General features: G+C 40.1%; 1 protein-coding gene across 10 annotated transcripts in view; it reads left to right on the forward strand.

Moving 5' to 3' along the window:
- Positions 1-19668, forward strand: part of FAM13C (family with sequence similarity 13 member C) — a 126985-nt gene that overhangs the window by 99667 nt on the left and 7650 nt on the right. For all 10 annotated transcript variants that reach the window (XM_036026935.1, XM_036026934.1, XM_028511972.2 and 7 more), the window contains 5 exons: positions 2056-2266; positions 4230-4368; positions 10656-10737; positions 12150-12361; positions 19548-19643. In XM_036026935.1, coding sequence (XP_035882828.1) covers positions 2056-2266; positions 4230-4368; positions 10656-10737; positions 12150-12361; positions 19548-19643 — 740 coding nt within the window. The remainder of the gene's footprint in view (positions 1-2055; positions 2267-4229; positions 4369-10655; positions 10738-12149; positions 12362-19547; positions 19644-19668) is intronic.

The following is a 19668-nucleotide window of genomic DNA, read 5'->3' on the forward strand; positions in this document are numbered from 1 at the left end:
GCTACCAAATTATGAATTTTTGACTCTTTGTTGGGTTTTAACTGGTCACTTTGGGATCTTTCTGGCTCACTGCTTCCTTCAGTGGTGAGCTGGAGGGAGGGGGACCGGGATATTAATTCAGCAGCACTAGTAAATTACTAGAGTACCAGAGGAAGCAGATGCCACGTAAATGGGGGTTTACAGTTACTATTGTAGTGCAGGTAAAAAAGAGCTGTTCATCATAATCTGTGATTCTTTGAAGTTACATTTTAGGACTCTGGGTTTCAGAAGCTGAGCTCTTTTCTTACCTCTACTCCAGTCTGTGTTTGGGAACCCGGGTGCCTTCATTTGGGCATTTCAAAACAGCACCAGGGGGCTCATGTTTTGACTCTGGGGCCACAGCTGAGATGAAGGGTTGAAGGCCTCAGGCCTTTCCTGCTTCAACAAAAATGTGCGAGTCCCAAGAGCTTGCTAAAGATTCCTTTCTTCCCCCCATCATTATCATCAAAAGATACTGCCCAGAAACAGGTAATATGAATAAAACACATTTCTTTTTAGCTGGTCGAAGCCTGTTGGTTTAAGAAAATGCTTTGTGGTAAGGAACGTTTATGCCTCCTAGTGAGTTTTGAAGGTGATTTTTAGTGTACGCTGTTATTTTTTGGCTAGTAACTCTTCGGTTACACCCTAGGGCTCCTGCCACAGCCGCGTTGTTTTCTGGGTGAATTATTATGACCACAGCATGCTGCCTGTGGTGAGTTGTGTCAGTCACAGCAGCACACCTTGCCTGTGGGTCCAGGCCCTGGCGTTCTTCTAGCTCCAACTCCTCCCCAGCTCTCGTCCTGTCCAGCCTCAGACACCAACACAAAAGTGCTGTCAGTGAGTTTCAAAGGTGCAGCAGGCATTATCCACCCTCTCAGTCTGCAGTCCAACGGGGAAGAAGCCAAGTGAAAACACGCTAATCAGACCTTTGATGCTACACAAAGCAAATTGCATTTCAAGCTTTAGAGAACACAGGTCATTCTAAACCTGATTAAACCCGATTCATCCAGTACCACATTGTGATCAATGTTTATTTTGGAAAAGTGGATTGTCATTATTTTCAGTTTCTGCTTACTTGCCCAGAAAATCTTTGTTTTCCTCTTCTTTGGGATAGTAGGTGTAAGAGAAGGCCTTGGTTGTCCTGACTTGTTTGCTGGGCAGAACTGAGAAGGAGTTTGTTTTGGCTGCTTCTTGAATAATTCTGTACTGAGGCCCGTGATGGAGAGACTCTCATCTTGGCCACCCTGACTCAGTGCCCTAACTTTTCTCACTGTGCTTGTCCTCACTTCTGTAGCTAGCACGGGTTGCCCACTTCTGGACCGACCCTGGTGTGGGGAGCTAATGAGCTCATTTAAAAAAGGATTGAATGACCACACTGAGAATTTTAACATGCTTTGTAGTTGCTATGTATTATAGCTTCTTTTGATCTTTTAGTGTATTTTTTGTATACCTAAATCTATGCTTTTTATATAAATGGAATTATTCATTTTGTTTTGAAATCTGTGCTTTGAATTTAGCATTTTGAACATCATTCCATGTTAATAAGCAGAGTTCTGCATCATTTTTAAAGACTACTGAATAATTTCCTGCTTGGGGATTCCTCTCTTTCGTTTTCTCCTCTCTTCCTTCACTGGAAATTTTATTGTCCCTTCTCTTCTTCAGAATCTATCATCTTTTGTTCCAGCTTCATGTTATTGTTGTCCTTTTTTTCACTAAACATTTTGCAATTCACCCTTCAGTGTTTAAAAATAATATGAAATAAAGAGAAGATGTTTGTAGTTGTGGGCTATGCTGTCTCTATAACCAATACCAAAATAATTTGTGTTTCCATTTCTTTGTTGTTGGTGGCTTTGTAATATTTTTTATCATGGTTCTGTGAAAACAAACATGACAGTATTTTGAAAGCCTTTCATATCCCCAGAAGGAGGAAATGACAAAGAGGCAAGATAATGAATGTTGATGATTCTTATTTAGGAATATGACAGTCTCGAGCCCTCTGTCACTTCCAAACCCTGATGATTTATCTCGTTTCCTCAGACCCTGTGCCAGTCTACAGAGACGGACAGAATGAAGCAGACAGCGCCCCAGAAGACCTTCAGTCTTTTGGGACCAGCCGGCTGCTCTATCACATCACTGATGGTGACAACCCACTGCTGTCCCCTCGATGCTCCATCTTCAGCCAAAGCCAGAGATTCAATTTAGACCCTGAATCAGCCCCTTCTCCACCCAGCACTCAGCAGTTTATGATGTAAGAAAACCTTGCTTTGTTATTTTCATTTTATATAGTTTTTTTTTTAAGAACTACATTTACAAACTACAATGGGACATGTCTGAAATAGTGCAAACATGCCTACCAAAAGCAACTGGGACACCTGAACAATAAATGGCATAAATCGGTGTATTTTCTAAGTGGGAATGTTGTTTTCAGCCTTCTTATCACAGGAGGAAATGGTCACGAGATACAGGCCACCACCACAGGGTTTGCATGATTAACTCTTCTTGGTGAAATGCCCAGATACTGAAGTATATATGTGTGCAAACAACAGGAGTATCATTCTTCATGAGTTCAGTATTCTTTCCACATCAAACAGTGGCATCAGTGGATGGACTATAGCAATGCTTAGTTGTCCACCTCTATTTCTTCTTAGGTTCTAGAAAAGTGGGAGCTTAAAAAAGCTGCCTCCCCAAGAAAAAGTGTGGAACTGTGTGTTCTCTCCTTTTTTTTTAAGTTCCACAAATAATTTTGATTCATAGCTAAAATGAGAGTCCCTTGGCTAAAATACATTCAGGAAAATCTCTAGTATCTCCTTAATAATTTCAGCTGCTACTCATGAATTTATTCAAACCTGGGCTATATGCTGATAGACTTGAGGAAGTTAGTGAATTATTGCTATTGTAAAGTGTGTGTTTTGTGAGAGGGTGGATGCATTTTCTGGAGAGGAGGCCCATTCCATTCATCAGATTCACAAAGGCTCTGTATGTCAGGAAAAGTTAACTACTCATCTAAATCTTCCTTGAAAATGTTAGTAGGTGTAGTTTATGTACTCTACTAGGGATCATGCTACAATAGGATTGTCTCTTTTTGGTCTTAAATTGGTTTCCTCCAAGCTTTAGGAAATGTGTTTCCTGGACTGTGGGGGGGCTCTGCCCGCAGGGCCCCCCTGGCTGCCACGGATGAGAATAAATCTACCAAGACATGATCTGCTTGGGGAGGAAAGGTGGCTGATCTCTCAAAGGAGAAGGGCCAAGATCCTTTTCCTCAATGGGCTTTTATTGGGTTCATTTTGCACAGGAATACAGGTAAAGCTCATTAATCATTGTTAGGCAGTAAAGATCAAACAATAGATAACACACAAAGAATTCTGAAGGCCTATTTTGAGTCAGGGTCTGTTAGCTAAAGGGCTACACAACTTTGGGAAACAAACTCATTTCCTGCTCCAACCTTTATCATTTAATTGAGAGCATTCTTAGCAAAGCAGGTTTCATGAGTTTATGTATTCTTTCTTAGGCCTGATCACCTGGGGAACCCACCCTTTCCAGCACAGGGCTGCACCCACCACCAGCATTGTTTCAGGCTTAAGGCATTGTTTAGGCTTAAGTCAGGCAGGAGAGGTAAGGCAGCCAAGAGATTAGGAGACTTCTCACAGACAGAATGAGGACTCAGGCTTTGTAAAATCTTAGGGGTGAGGGTCCATCACCCCCTTTTGTTGTAGCCCCCCAAGTCCTTCCTGGGGCCTCACGTGATCGTGCCTGTCTTAGATTGTTCCACCCTTGGGGAATCTTACCAGTCATTGACTAACCGACCAAGCATTGGGAACCAGTTATGGATGAAGTAAAAGGAGCAGAAGCTGCGCCCCTGCCAGGGAGATAAGCTGTGTCTCCTTAGTGGCTTATGGTCTGAAGGTTGTTCCCTCAGCCTTAGCCAATGGGGGGGTGGGGTTATAGCTTCTGAAACTAGGTGGGGCAGTTCCCAACACTGGACTGATATTCCAACATTTGTTTGTTGAAGTCCCTGATGACATTTGCCCATAATGGTGTGTTGTGATCAGGGATCTCCATTAATGAGCAGATGCTATTGTAGACTCATCAAATCATGCACTGCCCTCTGGACCGCTCTGGTAACCAAGGAAGCTTGGTTTGTAGAGTAGCAGCAGCATTTACTGGAAGACCATTGTTTTTTATCATTCTCTCCCTCCCCACAATCGTGGCAGGCCCCGAAGTTCTTCCCGGAGTGGCTGTGGTGGGGGCAAGGAGCCGCAGACCATTGCCCAGCTCACCAAGCATATCCAGAGCCTCAAGCGGAAAATCCGGAAATTTGAAGAAAAATTTGAACAAGAGAAGAAATACCGGGTAAGGACTGTGGGGTTTAAAGTACCAGCGTGGACTGTGTCAAGAGACAGGTTGACTTTTCCTTTTGGAGTACTCCTCTGTACCAGAGATGGCTCCATTTCCATTGGCCAACCCATCGGAAATTGAGTTCCCATCTTGGGTCTGTCTCATTTTCACATGCTGTAAGCTGATATCTCATAAGTTGTCTCCTAGCAATTAATTACAACTCTATTTCTAAACTGATGTGATTATTGATCCCCCTCCTTTTTTCCTCCAAGGAACCCTATCAGAGTGTTCCTGAAACTTAAATTTTCAAAAGCTCTTGAATTATGTCCTTATTTTTTCTTTAACCCCTTCCCATCTGCATTTTCATAAGAACCTATTAACCCAAAGGACAGAATCTCTAATTGCAGAATGAATAAGGGAGAGAGTTTTCTTTGACATTAAAGTACTTCCTGGTTAATGGATGGGGAACCTCTCAAGTGACATCTGTTTGGGCCACTCATAGGAACACACCCTGACCCCTCCTTTCCCATCAGAGAGACACTGGCTTCATGCTGGTGCTGCAGTGTTGTAACCATGAGCCTTTTCCTACCTAAGAAATGGTATAGTCAGAGGTAAGTGTCTTGATAGCCAATGGCGGTTTTATTTTCTTGGGTGGTGACCATGTCATAGAGAAAAATAGCATCCATGTGGAACTGCACAAAGATATTGGGTCTTTGGCAGAGGGCCCAGAACAGCTTGTTATTCAAATAAAAGAGAACAGGGGATAATGCCTCATACATCCTGAAATATTTAAAGGCTCACTGAGCACTTGGTACGGGGGTAATCGGCAGGTTCCTGTGAGTGTAGGATAAGTTCTGGCAGGGAAGCAAGAGCCGGTAATGAACCACTCCCCTGTTCCGTCTTGGATTTCCCACAGTGGCTTTACATGTACTAAAGGCGTGGATTGTAGCTTTGCAAAATAGAAAAAAAATCAGATCGACTTTCAGGACAACCTAACTTAGGGTGTTAAAGATTATTCTCTTCTTTGAAACCAGGGAGTCATAGCTATGTACTGTTTTCTTTATAGAGCAGAGGGGTGGGCTACACCCTGGGAGTATAGGTAAGGCAAGTGGGGCCCAGCAAGGCTTATAATTGCCTAGGGTAGTTATGTTCTGTCAGTTCAGGTTTGGGTGGTAGATTAAGTCTAAGAAGGTTTTACAATGGAGGAGTAGAAGTAAAATTCATGAGCATCCATGTTTTAAAGCTCCAGGTATCCTAGAGAAGCCAACTTTCCGTGTTTGCTGTGAAAGTGTTATTGGATCTGTGAGGCCCTCATGTTGGAAACTATTGAGTGACAAGCATGGGCTCCATTCCCAGGGCCTGTTAACTGTGTTCACCTGGCAGTTCTTGAATAGGCTGATCTGGATTTAAGTCCAGCACAGCCACATAGGAACTTATGACTTTGAATTTGTTTCTTTACCTCTCTGAGTCTTAATTTATCCATCTGTGTAGTAGAATTAATATCAGTAGTGACTTCAGAAGTTTGCGAGTATTAAATAAGAAAGTACACACATAAAGCTTATTACAGTGTTTAGCACAAAGGAAATAAGTGGTTCTGGGTGTTACCAATTTCTGAATGTATTTAAGTGACATCTGAACAGGCAAACCCTTGGCAGCCCCTGCTTGTCAGAAGTTGAAGGGGAATTGTACACATTAGATCTCCACTTTCCTCCATGTGACCACAGCTATGTGGCTTTTTCTCAACTATAAGTATCTAGAACCTGTCTATTTTAAAAGAGAACTTCTCCTAGCACCCCCTGTCTTTGTCTAGAGAAGCTTTAGAAGCAGAGTAGACACATGTCCACACACTTAAACACTCACACGTGCAGATGGATGGATCCAGGTGCAGTAGGGCCAGGAGGATTCAAGGTCAGCCCTGCTTCAGTGTCTAGTTTTTGGAGTAGTCAGAACCTGTCATGTCTCAGGAAACAGGGCTTCTCCTCACCTTTCCTGTCGGGGTGCCAGGCTGGGCTTAGAGGTTTGACATTGTCAGTGGGCTTCCATTGGTTGCTATGCCTAAGGCTTTCCTTCCTGGCAGCCTGACCACGCAAAGAATATCACTCGCTGCTAATTTTTCAATCTGACCTCCTGCTGGGCCTCTGTGCTAGCTAGTCTGGTGCCATGGTGTGACATACATCTTCCCCTCTCTGTCAAGCATAACCATTGCACATTCCTATACAAAACTGTGTTTGTTCCTGGCAACTGATTTAACACTTAACTTTTGTTAAACTCATAGACCTAGGACAAGCTGCTTTAGCTAGATGCCCATTTTCATAGTAGCTAGAGAAATTAGAACTAGAAGGGCTCAGCCAGTCTTATTTCTTATTTGGCCATTGTGAAATTGAAGCCCAGAGAAGGGAAGTGACTTCCCCAGCATCACACAGCAAAGGCTTGATCTAGGCAAGATAACAACTCAGATATTTTCACTCCTAATCCAGAAATCTTTCTGATGTGTGTTTTGAACTGTCATTAGCAGACCATAATTCTAATCCAGTGGTACCCTCAGTAAGGGACTCTAGAGACTCATTATAATTTCCCTGAACAAAATTTATACTGTGTAATTTCTTAGTATATGGCCCTTGGGGGGTCTTTTAAACTGGAGTTATTCAGTCTAAAAGTTATCACCATACCTGACATCAAACTATATTACAAGGCTACAGTAATCAAAACAGTCTGGTACTGTCATAAGAGCAGACACATAGATCAGTGGAACAGAATAGAGAGCCCAGAAATAAACCCAAGTCTCTATAGTCAATTAATATTCACAAACGGAGCAGAAGCATAAAATGGGATAAAAATAGCCTCTTCAACAAATGGTGTTCGGAGATCTGGACAGCTACATGCAAAACAATGAAACTTGACCACCAACTTACACCATACACAAAAATAAATTCAAGGTGGATAAAAGACTTAAATGTAAGTTGAGACACCATAAAAGTCCTATAGGAGAACAGAGACAAGAAAATCTCAGATATTCCATGCAGCAATATTTCACCAATATGTCCCCCAGAGCAAAGGACACAAAGGAAAGAATAAACAAATGGGAGGGACTTTGTCAAAATAAGAAGATTCTGCATGACTAAAGGAAATATCAGCAAAATGAAAAGGGAACCAACTGTATGGGAAAACATATTTGCTAATGATATCTCGGACAAGGGTTTGATATCCAAAATATATAAATAACTCACATGACTCCACTCCAGGAAAACAAACAATCCAATTAAAAAATGGGCAAAGACCTGAATAGATATTTTTCCAAGGAGGACTTACAGAGGGCCCAGAGATATAGGAAAGGATGCTCAGCATCACTAGCCATGAGAGAGATGCAAATTAAAACCACAATGAGATACCCCTTCACAATGGGGGAGAATGGCCATCATAAAAACATCAACAAACAAATGCTGGCAAGGTTGTAGAGAAAAGAGAACCCTAGTGCATTGTTGGTGGGAATGCAGACTGTTGCAGTCACTGTGGAAAACAGTATGGAATCTCCTCAAAAAACTAAAAATGGAACTGCCTTTTGACCCAGCAATTCCATTGCTGAGATTATACCCTAAGAACCCTGAAATGCCAATTCAAAAGAACTTATGCACCCCAATGTTCATAGTAGCACAATTTACAATAGCCAAGTGCCGGAAGCAACCTAGCTGTCCATCAATAAATGAGTGGATAAAAAAACTGTGGTACATTTACACAATGGAATTCTATGCAGCAGAAAGAAGGGGCTCCTGCCATTCATGACAGCCTGGAACTGGATGGGATTGGAGAGCATTATGCTAAGTGAAGTAAGCCAGTTGGCAAAAGACAAATGCCATATAATTTCACCTATAAGTGGAACCTAATCAACAAAACAAACAGGCAAGCAAAATATAACCAGAGACATTGAAATAAAGAACACATTGACAGTAACCCCAGGGGAAGGAGGAGCAGTATAATAGGGGAATGTAGGGAAAGGCTTGCCAAGGAACATATATAAAGGACCCATGGACAAAGCCAAAGGGATGAAGAATTGAATGTGGGAGGTGGAAGTGGATGGGAAGTGCTGGCGGGAAAGTGGAGAGACTGTACATTTACAACAATAAAAAATAAAATAAAATTCTAATTGATTGTACCTTTAAAAAAAAGGCTGAAAGAGCCACAGCTTGTATAAGAAAACTTTCCATGTGATTTAAAAGCAGCTATCCTTATGAACTGGATTTAACCTCTTTTGAAAGATTTTCCAGGTGCAGGGAAATAAAAAATTTCATTTCCGAAGATTCTAGGCTTTAAAAAATTTTGTCAAAATTCTGCCTTGAGTTTATTCTAAGTCCTGTTTGAGGAAGTGAAAGCTCATTTCTTTGGTGGTTATTGGCTTAGGGTATTAGATTTTTGTTTTTAACAGTATTTCAAAAGATGGCATTAAGTATGTGGAGCATATCCAGTGAAAAAGACGGGTTCCAAATACTCTGATTCTTCATATTAGAGCGGAGAATTTTGTGAGGGTTTAGAGAAACTGAATATAAAACATTGACTGTCCATATAGCCAGACTGTTACCTAAGCCAAAACACTAGGCTCTTTAACAAGGAAGGAAGGAGCACAGTGCATCATTCTAGCAAACCGTGGACAGGACCAGGCTAAGCCATGTATTTTGGAGGCACGGCTCCTGTATCACTGTCCATGGTTCTGAACCCTGCTTCCCTTGTGAAAACCACAGTATCCCCCTCTGAGCTTCCCGAGGAATAATAATCAAATAATCACTGTCATTTTCCTTCAGTCACCTTTTCCATCCTGATTTTAAGAGTATGGTTTTTGCAGCATTCCAGAAGTGACAGAAGCATGTCTGATGTTTCACAATGAATCTAATCCCTTGTATGTTTGATGATCCTGTCAGGCAAGCATGATTTTCCCCTTTGATCTTGAGAGGAACACATTCATTTCCATATGCCTCACTCATCAAAAACTTAACGTAATGTGGATTTAGTGAATTCTTAAACACAGCAGAACCCCTAGACTTGGTCACTAACATTATACACATTACTGGCTATTATTATGATGTTTATGATTATGTCATCCCAAGAATTACTGATTATTTCCTTTCATATCCTCAATTCAATGTAACTTAATTTTCTTGAGCCTGCATTTAAATTACCAGGGTAACTTTTAGGTTTTACTGACCCATGGGGATGGAGGCTAAATATGTTTAGATATTCTTTTCTCCTAGTTTCTCTTTTCTGTAGAAAATCCACTTTTATGCTCAGACAAGAAATCTAGAAATCAAGATGAATTATTTGTAATAACAGTCATATCCTTCTAAAATAAAATATATATTCTTATTGCCATACCCTAGTGTGGTTAGCTACTTGGCAGGCAATACACACCCCTACATATTTGTTGATGAAGATATATTCAGTATTTCTTTGACAGTATGGTAGTAACACCGCTACCTATCATCACTGCCAGTAATAACAATGATAATATTTGTAATTCTAGCTAACACATCTATAGTGTTTAGCATATGCCTGGAGCTATTTTCAGTGTTTTGCATGTATTAACTAATTTATGTCCCATAGCAACCTTGTGAGGGAGTAGTATTATAATTCTTGTTTGGTAGATGAAACAGAAGGACAGAGACTAAGTAATTTTCTTAAGGACAAACATATCTGATTATGTTTCATTTTAACATTATCCCAGTAGGATATTGAGTTGATAAACAGTGAGAGGATTGGTAGTCTGGGTATCACCCTGATATACTGATTGCTCAGACTGATTTAATGTCAGGTTTTAGAGATCCAGGGGTGTCCTTTCTTGGGCTTAAAGCATATGGTTGACAGGAGCTAAATCTTCCAGTATTCTCCAGGCAAGTTGTGGTCATAAGCTACCACAGATGTGAGCACAAGAAAGTAAGTAATGCTGGTTTGTATCAATGCCATCACCTAAACTGATACAAAAAATGGCCTGGCAATGTGTTGGGTGTGGGTGACCCACCAGGTGCCTGAGGATTAGACTGCAGGACACATTGGCATGGTTAGGAGTATGTGAAATAATGCTGGGTAACCAGGTATGTTTAGAAACAATGTCTACAGTGAAAATGTGGAGGAAGCAACTCCATCAGCTGGAGTTTTAATGCCTGAATTTACCTCTCTCCCAGCTTTATGTGTTTTGTTCCTGAACTATCTTTGTGTGTTTGGCTATTTTTTAAATTTTGTTTTCCTTTTTCTCTTTTTCTTGACCTCCCTCTCCTTCCTTCCTTCCTTTCCACCCCCATTGTTTCCTCCCTTGGTAGCCTTCCCACGGTGACAAGACTTCTAATCCTGAAGTCCTGAAATGGATGAATGATTTGGCTAAAGGCCGTAAACAGCTCAAAGGTAAAACCAGCCAAGAGTCTCTTTTCTGGGGGGGGAGGGGGGCAGTTAAAATAATGACATTATGCTCCCAGGTATTTTTATTCTTTTCTACCTGTACACTCTAACCTTGTCTCCTCCCTAGAATGAAGGCCTTATCTTGAAATAAAGGGTCCTGAATCTCCTTCATTATGGGGCCCCATTTAATACATCTTTTATCAATAGATGGAGGAACTCCAGACTCCCAAGTAGAATGATTTACTTCAGTGCTGGGAACATTTAAACATGTGGAGCATTATCTTCCTTGGGTTATTGGATTCTTGGATGTTAGAAACAGAAGCGGCCTCAGTGGTCATTTACCTCACATACCACATTGCACCAATGAGGACATTTATGTCCAGAGAGAAGGAAAGTTTATGTAGCTGGGAAGTGGTGAGCTAGGTGTAAACCTCAGCTCCCTGCCTCCTAATCCAGTGTTCTTTCTCTCTCTCTCTGGAGACGGTGGTGTGAGGGTTAACTAATTCTAAAATCCATTCTAAAAGACTATGTCTACTTAATAATAATTTTTCTTCTTCATCTCTCCATACTCATTTGAATACTTATAGACATGGGAAGATTTTCCAAATTTCTAGAAGTAGGGTGATTAAAGAACTGGAAAGGAATATTAATTCAGTGGTATTAAATTGTAATGATGTAGCAGGTGTATGGAATATGCAGTGTTTAAACACCATGCCAGCATCTCACTAAAAACATCAAATGAAGAAAATGAGCTATGTAATTGAGAAATCAATCTAAATAGCCTCACCCAAATGACCAGTTGCCTAACACATTCTGAAATGTGGTTCCCTGATAAGACCCAGGTGGCTTTTTTTAATTATGTAGGTTTATATAAAGCCACATTATAATAATGGTGATTTCTGGATTTTAAAAGCTGGCATTAGACAAAATTGTGACATCTTTCAAGTGGAGACTGGCACTGCCTCTCCCCTTTCCCATCCTTCCTGTATTTTCTCAGGCATCTTTGTGTGTAATTCTTTCCAGAAGTACTTGTTTTTCCATGGGGGCTCTTAATGACTACAACACTTTCAAAACCTGAGTAAATGAATCTATGCGTGCATAATTTCAACTGCTGTGGTAGGGAACAGGTGAAAACTATAGGGCCGAGTAGCGCTGGTCTTCCTTGAGAATGCCTACTCCCACGTGCGATCCTCCACGAGCTCCCAGCCTCCATGGTCCCTCTATGTTCACCTCTGACTGGGAGCTCACACTGTTAGCCCTGGCTATTAAAGCTGCCCTTGCCCCATGGAACGTCATCCTCAGCACTGTTCATCTGTCTCTACTGCCTTGGCATCAGGGGAGGGGATTCCTAAAAGTCTCTGTGCTCTTATCAGGGCCAGTGAGACCTTGCTCATGGTAACTCATGGTGTTTCTCTTAGAACTAAAGCTGAAGCTATCGGAGGAACAGGGAAGTACTCCCAAAGGCCCACCTAGAGACCTGTCCTGTGAGCAACCCACGGTCCCTACAGAGAACGTGAAGCCAGAAGCTGTGGGCCCTGAGCCAAGCTCCTCTGGAGAGGAGACTCCAGATGCTGTGTGGACATGCTTGAAGGAGAAGAGAGAACAACTTCCCTCTCAGGAGGATTCTAAGGTACCTCACCCTGTCTTCACAGGGCTGATACTCCATGCAGTGCTGGTGAGATCGTGGTGTTTCGACTGATTTGTCAGAGCACTCTGGTACTGCATAAACACCCTTAGGAGACTGGCTCTGAAATGTCAGTCAGATGAGTTCCTAGGGAGCTATTGGCCATGACCTGTGGCTGTTGCCAATGATTCCAGGATAGGTTGCCATTCTGGGAGTTATAGTACTGCCCAATGATGGGAAGCAAATGGCAAAGACACTGAGGTATATCATATCCCTTTCTCCCTCCATTTCCCCTGATAAGTTAGCAAATGAACCCCAAACTAGGATTATGATCCCATTTTGCCATGTTTCATTAAAAATAATAAAGCAGGGATAGGTATATATAGTAAGGGAAGTAGTTTAGAATTTTATATAAGAATAGAGAGGTAGGGTTTCTCAAGAAATATTAGGTAAGACATCTGAAGTTTTCAGCTTTAGACATTTTAGTTTAGAAATCTCTTGTGTGACATCCAGATAGAGTTGTCAATTAGGCATTTGAATATGTGAGTCTGGAGCTCAAAGGAATAATTTATTATATTTTATAATGAAGATGTGAGCAATTAGCATTTACCTGGTTGATCCCTCCTCATCCTACGTATCTATGCTACATTTCACTTATGCCGATGAACCTGCTTTATGATCCTTCCTGTCTCAACTGTAAGGGTGGTGTGGTTGCCCTTCAGTTCTTGAGTGAGAGTTGTAGCTACTCTATCATAGCTCTAACTGTGCTCTATGCCATTTTGTCTCTTGTCCTATAGTTTAAACTTCTCGAATAGAAGGGCTGTCTATTGTTCACGATTCTACAGTGTCTATACATAGGTATTGAATAAATGTTCCCTGAGGGAATAGACAGATGCATGAACAAACTAGCATATTAACCTTTGGAATGAAGTCTTCCTGAGGAGAATGCTAGCTTTACCTGTTTTATTGTACATTATCTGGTCTTAGTCACAAGATTGCAACATGTGCCAAATCCCAAAAGGTTACCATGTACCCCTGGATTGGTCAATCGCATTGGGACATGGGATATACAAGTATTAATGGAAATGGGCCTTTGGCCACCCCTATCTTTATGAAATAGTTTCAGACTTAAAAAACAACCAATTTATAGTGTGACATGTGAATACAAGGTTTTCATCCACTCAGCTAACTTATCCCCTCTCCTGCAAATATTCTAGACTTTTGTAATAGCCAGTGGGTAAGTGAGTAACACACCCATGATTTTCCATCCTTCAGTGCCTCTGATGGAATTTCCTGCATTTTATAGTTACCTTGACCACACCTCTAAAAACAGCTTGGTCAACACCAAAGTCCTAATTCTATGCTCTACTCAATTGACTAGGACACGGAGGGATGAGTTGGGATTGGTATAATAGACTCAAAGCAGGATTCAGCACTTTAATGAGCCATTTCTAACCATGTATACTTGGCAAGTAAATAATTCTCTGAGATACAACTTCTTCATTTATAAAATACAGATGATACCTACTCGTGCAATTATGATGACAATAAAGGGAGATAACCTGGTGACTGGTGGGCAGTTATTCATTGAAAAAAGATTTGAATGCCTACTATGCATTGTGAACTATGATACATGCTGTCTATAAAAAATAAGATATAGAAGTCAAGGGGGGATCACTACCCTCAGGGGGCTCATGTTCTTCTGAAGGTTTGGATACAACAAATAAACTCAGATAAAATCAATGTTTTTATAAGTATTGTGCAAATTAGACAGATGATATAATAGGGGAGATAGATAAGGTTTGTACTTTAACAGAATGATTAGGAAGAACAATGGGTGACATTTAATGAAAAAGAATTAGCAGGCTAAGGGAGCAGCAAAGAACATTCTAGATAGGTGGGACTGCAAGTATAAAGGCCTTCAAGGAAGAGCTTTGCGTACTTGTGATTCTCAGGTCTCAGGGTTGGAGCACAGGATGACATGAGATGAAGTCAGAAAGACAGACCCAGACCCATCCCACAGGACCTTTGAGGCCATAGAAAGTATTGGAAACATGTTGAGCGGTTGTAAGCAGGGAAGTGACTTACATTTAAACAATATTTCTGATTGGTGTGTGGAGAATAAATCATAGGGGAAAAGAGTGGAAAAGGGAGGATAAAACAGTGGCTTGGACTATCATAGTAACCTTGGAGATGAAAAGAAATAGACGTATTCAAAATATATTTTGGATAAGGAAGTGAAAGGACACCCTGAATTATTGGGCTGGAGAAAGTGAAGGAAAGGAAGCATCCAAGATGGTGATGGGTCATTGGGAGTGACTGTGAAAACTCAAGAGGCTTGTCTGGGACATGTTAATTTTAAGATCTTTAATGAATGGTGTGACCAACCCTCGAGGTTTCCCTGGGCTTTGCTGTTTTTATCACTGAAAATTCCATGCCCTACAAAATGCCTCAGTGCTGGGCAAACTGGGCTTCTTAGTAAAACAGGCACATGCAGCTGAGAGTCTGAAGATCAAAGAAAAATCTGAGTTCTTTAAATGTCACCTTTATTTAAATGACAATTTATGTTCATTATCTAAAATAATGTATTTGTTGAACAATTTAATAAGTGTCAGAAGCCTGTTCAGATAAAGCTAATCTATGCAGTGGGCTAACATTAGGCTCTTTAAATAGAGAGCATCTGTACTAGCATATAGGCCTTGATACCTAAAGCTTGCAACATTGTTCCTGGGAGAGCTTTAACATAGTCAACCATGAAGTGGCTACTTAGCTGCAAAGTGGGTCCTAAGAGGGAGTCCAGAAGCCAAAACAGAAGCAAAGAGAGGATTGTAAATTTGCAAAGTAGCTAGTATTATTTGTGACTTACCAGTGAACTCACTAGCATTTGAGATTTTCCTTATTAGATCGTACTTTTCATCCCTTTAATATTTTATTTTTGTTTTTTATTAAATTTATGAGGATGACATTGGTTAATAAGATTATAATAGGTTTCAAGTGTAGATTTCTACATGATCTGTATATTGCTTGTGTGCCCACCACTGATGTCAAATCATCTTCCATCACCATATATTTGGCTCCCTTTACCCATTACAACACCGAACCCCCTTCCCTGTGGTAACCACCGTACTGTTGTCTGTGTCTATGAGTTTCACTTTTATAACCCACATATGAATGAAATCATATGGTTCTTAGCTTTTTCTGACCTATTTTGCTTAGCATGGTATTCTCAAGGTCCATCCATGTTGTTCCAAATGGCAGCATTTCATCTTTTCTTATGGCTGAGTGATATTCCATTGCATACATGTACCACATCTTCTTTATCCTATAATCTATCAAAGAATCCTTTGGTTGTTTCCATGTCTTGGTCAGTACAAATACTGCTGCAATGAACATAGGGGCATATATATTTTTGCAAGTAAATGTTTTCAAGTTTGTTGGGTAAATATCCAGAAATGGGATTGCTGGGTCATATGGTAATTCTATCATGATTTTTTTGAGGAATTGCCATACTGTTTTCCATAGTGTCTGTACCAGTTTACCTTCCCACCAGCAGTGATTGAGGGTTCCTTTTTCTCCACAACCTCTCCAACACTTGTTATTACTTGTCTTGTTGATAATAGCCATTCTACCATGCATGAGGTAATTTTGATTTGCATTTCCCTAATAGCTAGTGAAGTTGAGCATCTTTTCATACATGTGTTGGCCATTTGTATGTCTTCTTGTGAAGTGTCTGTTCAGGTCCTCTGCTTATTTTTTTAAATTGGATAGTTTGGTGTTGAATTGTATGACTTCTTTATCTATTTTAGATATTAACCCCTTGTCAGAGCTGTTGTTTGCCAATATCATCTCCCATCCAGTTGGTTGCCTTTTTGTTTTGTTGGCAGTTTCTTTCGCTGTACAGAAGCTTTTTAGTTTGACATAGTCCCATTCATTTATTTTTGACTTTACTTTCCTTGCCTTTGGGGTCATTTTCATAAAATCTTCTCTAAGATCAAGGTTCATACATTTAGTGCCTATGTTTCCTTCTATGTAATTTATTGTTTCAGATCTTATATTTATAAGTCTTGATCCATTTTGAGTTAGTTTTTGTACATGGGAACAAACTGTAGTCTAGTTTCACTCTTTTGTATGCAGCTTTCCAATTACCCCAGCACCATTTATTGAAGAGGCTTTCTTTTCCTCTATTGTGTGTTTTTGGCTACTTTGTCAAATAATTTGCATATATACATGAGGTTTTATTTCTGGGCTCTCAGTTCTGTTCCACTGGTCTTTGTGTGTGTTTTTCTGTCAATACCATGCTGTTTTGATTATTGTTACTCTGTAGTATAATTTGAAGTCAGGTAGTGTGATACCTCTGGCTCTGTTCTTTTTTCTCAGAGTTGCTTTGGCTTTTCAGGGCCGCTTTTGGTTCTATGCAAATCTGACGTTTTTTTGTTCTAATTCTTTAAAAAATGATATTGGGGTTTTGATGGTGATTGCATTAAATCAGTACATTGCTTTGTGTAATATGGACATTTTAACTATGTTGATTCTTCTAATCCATGAATACAGAATATATTTCCATTTCATTGTGTCTTTTTAAAAATTGATTTGAGAAATATAAAGGCATCAATTTTTATTCTGTTTATTTATACATCTGTTGGTTGCTTCTTGTAAGTGCCCCAACTAGAAATCAAACCTGCAACTCTAGGGTAGCAGCACAATGCTCTAACCAACTAAGCCATGGCCTCATTGTCTTTTTAAATCTCTTTTAATAATGCTTTGTAGTTTTCAGTATATAGGTCCTTTACATCCTTTGTTTATTCCTAGGTGTTATATCCTTTGTTATAATTGAAAAGGGGGATTTTTAAAATTTCTTTTTCTGAAATTTAATTCTTAGTATATAGGAATGCAATGGACTTTTGTGCATTGATTTGGTGTCCTACTTTACTATGTTAGTTTACTGTTTCCAGTAGTTTTTTGTGGAGTCTTTAAGTGTGTGTGTGTGTGTGTGTGTGTGTATATATATATATATATATATATCCATATGGATATATATATATATATATATATGGTCATGTTACTGGCAAAAAGTGACTTTTACTGTTTTATTCCCAATTTGGAGGCATTGTATTTCTTTCTCTTGCCTGATTGTTCTAGCTAGGACTTCCAGAACCATATAGAATAAAACTGGTGAGAATGGGCATCCTTATCCTGTTCCTGATTTTAGAGGAGAAGCTTTCAGTTTTTCACCACTCAGTATGATATTAACTGAGTGACACGGACACCAGCACGCAGTGTCCATGGAATTATGGATGAGACGAAATAAATTCACATGGACTGCCTAGTCCTGTGGAGGGAAAAGGACAGCTTGACTTCTCTCCCAAGGGGAGAGCAAGCCATGGAACACCTCAGCCACCCTCTCTAGAGGAGAGTGCCCAACCCTTGCCTTTGAGAGGTTTTTATTGGATTCGATTTGCATAGGAATACAGGGTGTATATGTAAAGCTCATTAATCATTATTAGGCAGTAAGGATCAAACAATAAATAACATACAAAGAACTCTGAGGGCCTATTTTAAGTCAAGGTCAGATAGCTAAATGGCCATAAAACTTTAGGCCATTCCTGCTTGGACCCTTATCATTTAATTGAGAGCATCCAAAACAAAGCAGGTTTCAGAGGATTTTATATATTCTTTCTTAGGCCTGATCACCCTAGGGAACCCGCCCTTTCCAGCACAGGGCTGCACCCATCACCAGCATTGTTTCAGGATTAAGGCATTGTTTCAGGTTTAAGTCAGGCAGGGGAAGTAAGGCAGCTAGGAGATTAGGAGACTTCTTACAGACAGAATGAGAACTCAGGCCATGTCAAAGCCAAGGGGCGAGGGTCCATCATCCCTTTTCTGTAGCTCCCAAGTCCTTCCCTGGGGGCCCCCATGATTGTACCTGTCTTAGGTCATCCCTCTCTTAAGGAATCATACCCATCATTGGCTAACCAATCACACATTGGGGGCCAGGCAGGATAAAGTAAAAGAAGCAGAGGGGATGCCCTTGCCAGGGAGATAAGCTTTGTCTCCTTAGTGGTTTATGGTCCAAAGGTCACTCACTCAGCCTTAGCCATGGGGGGTTACAGCTCCTGAAACCAGGCAGGGCAGTTCCCATCAGCTGAGGGTTTGTCATATATGACCTTTGTTTAGTGCTTTCCTTGTACCCATATTATTGAGTGTTTTAATCATGAATGGATGTTATATCTTATCTAATGCTTATTCTGCATTCATTGATCAGATGACCTGATTTTTACCCTTTGTTTTCTTAATGGAGTGTATCACATTGATCGATATGCATATGTTGAACCATCCCCATGCCCCTGGAATGATCTCCACTTGATCATGATGCATTATTTTTTTAATGTATTGTTGTATCCAATTTTCGAGTATTTTGTTTAGGATTTTTACATCTGTATGCATCAAAGATATTGGTCTGTAGTTTTATTTTGTTTTATCCTTGCCAGGTTTTGGTATCAGGGTTATATTTTATCCAAAATAGTTTTGATATCAGAGCTAGCCAGTAAGCTAGTATATAATGCAAGGATATAGTGACAAAGACTGGAACAAGGCTGGTATTTGTGAATGTAATCACAAAAGTCCAGATAAAATGTATTCTAGAAGAAAAATCAATAGGTCTTGATTACCCATTTTTTTTTAAAATAAAGAAGTAGTTAAAGAACAGGCCCCTTACCATTTATACATTGAGGACTCCTTCAAAAAGCCTTTTTTAAAAAGATTTTATTTATTTATTTTTAGAGAGGAAGGGGGAGGGGGGAGAGAGAGATATCAATGTGCAGTTGCTGGGGGCCATGGCCTGCAACCTAGGCATATGCCCTGACTGGGAATCGAACCTGCGATACTTGGTTCACAGCCCGTGCTCAATCCACTGAGCTATGCTAGCCAGTCAAAAAGTTTTAAAAAACCACCATCCTAACATGAACCTATCCTTTAAGAAACATATCCTAGAAACAAATTGGTATGTGCTATATATATGATTTCTCCTTTATAAGACACATGATATAAGCATATATCTTACAAATGATCTCTCCTTTTCTAATTACTGTTGTATTATTTTCTTATAATCTCTTACTTTGACGATTCAGAACTGTTTTTTGGCCTGCTAAAAATATGTGAGAAAGAAACAGTGACCAATTTCATATCTTTTCAGGTAACTAAGCAAGACAAAAACCTCATAAAGCCTCTTTATGATCGATGCAGAATTATCAAGCAACTCTTGTCAACACCTTCCCTGATTCCAACAATTGTAAGTCAGGATGCTTTCATTAACT

Source organism: Phyllostomus discolor, chromosome 5 (assembly GCF_004126475.2).
Source record: "Phyllostomus discolor isolate MPI-MPIP mPhyDis1 chromosome 5, mPhyDis1.pri.v3, whole genome shotgun sequence".
Classification (NCBI taxonomy): domain Eukaryota; kingdom Metazoa; phylum Chordata; class Mammalia; order Chiroptera; family Phyllostomidae; genus Phyllostomus; species Phyllostomus discolor.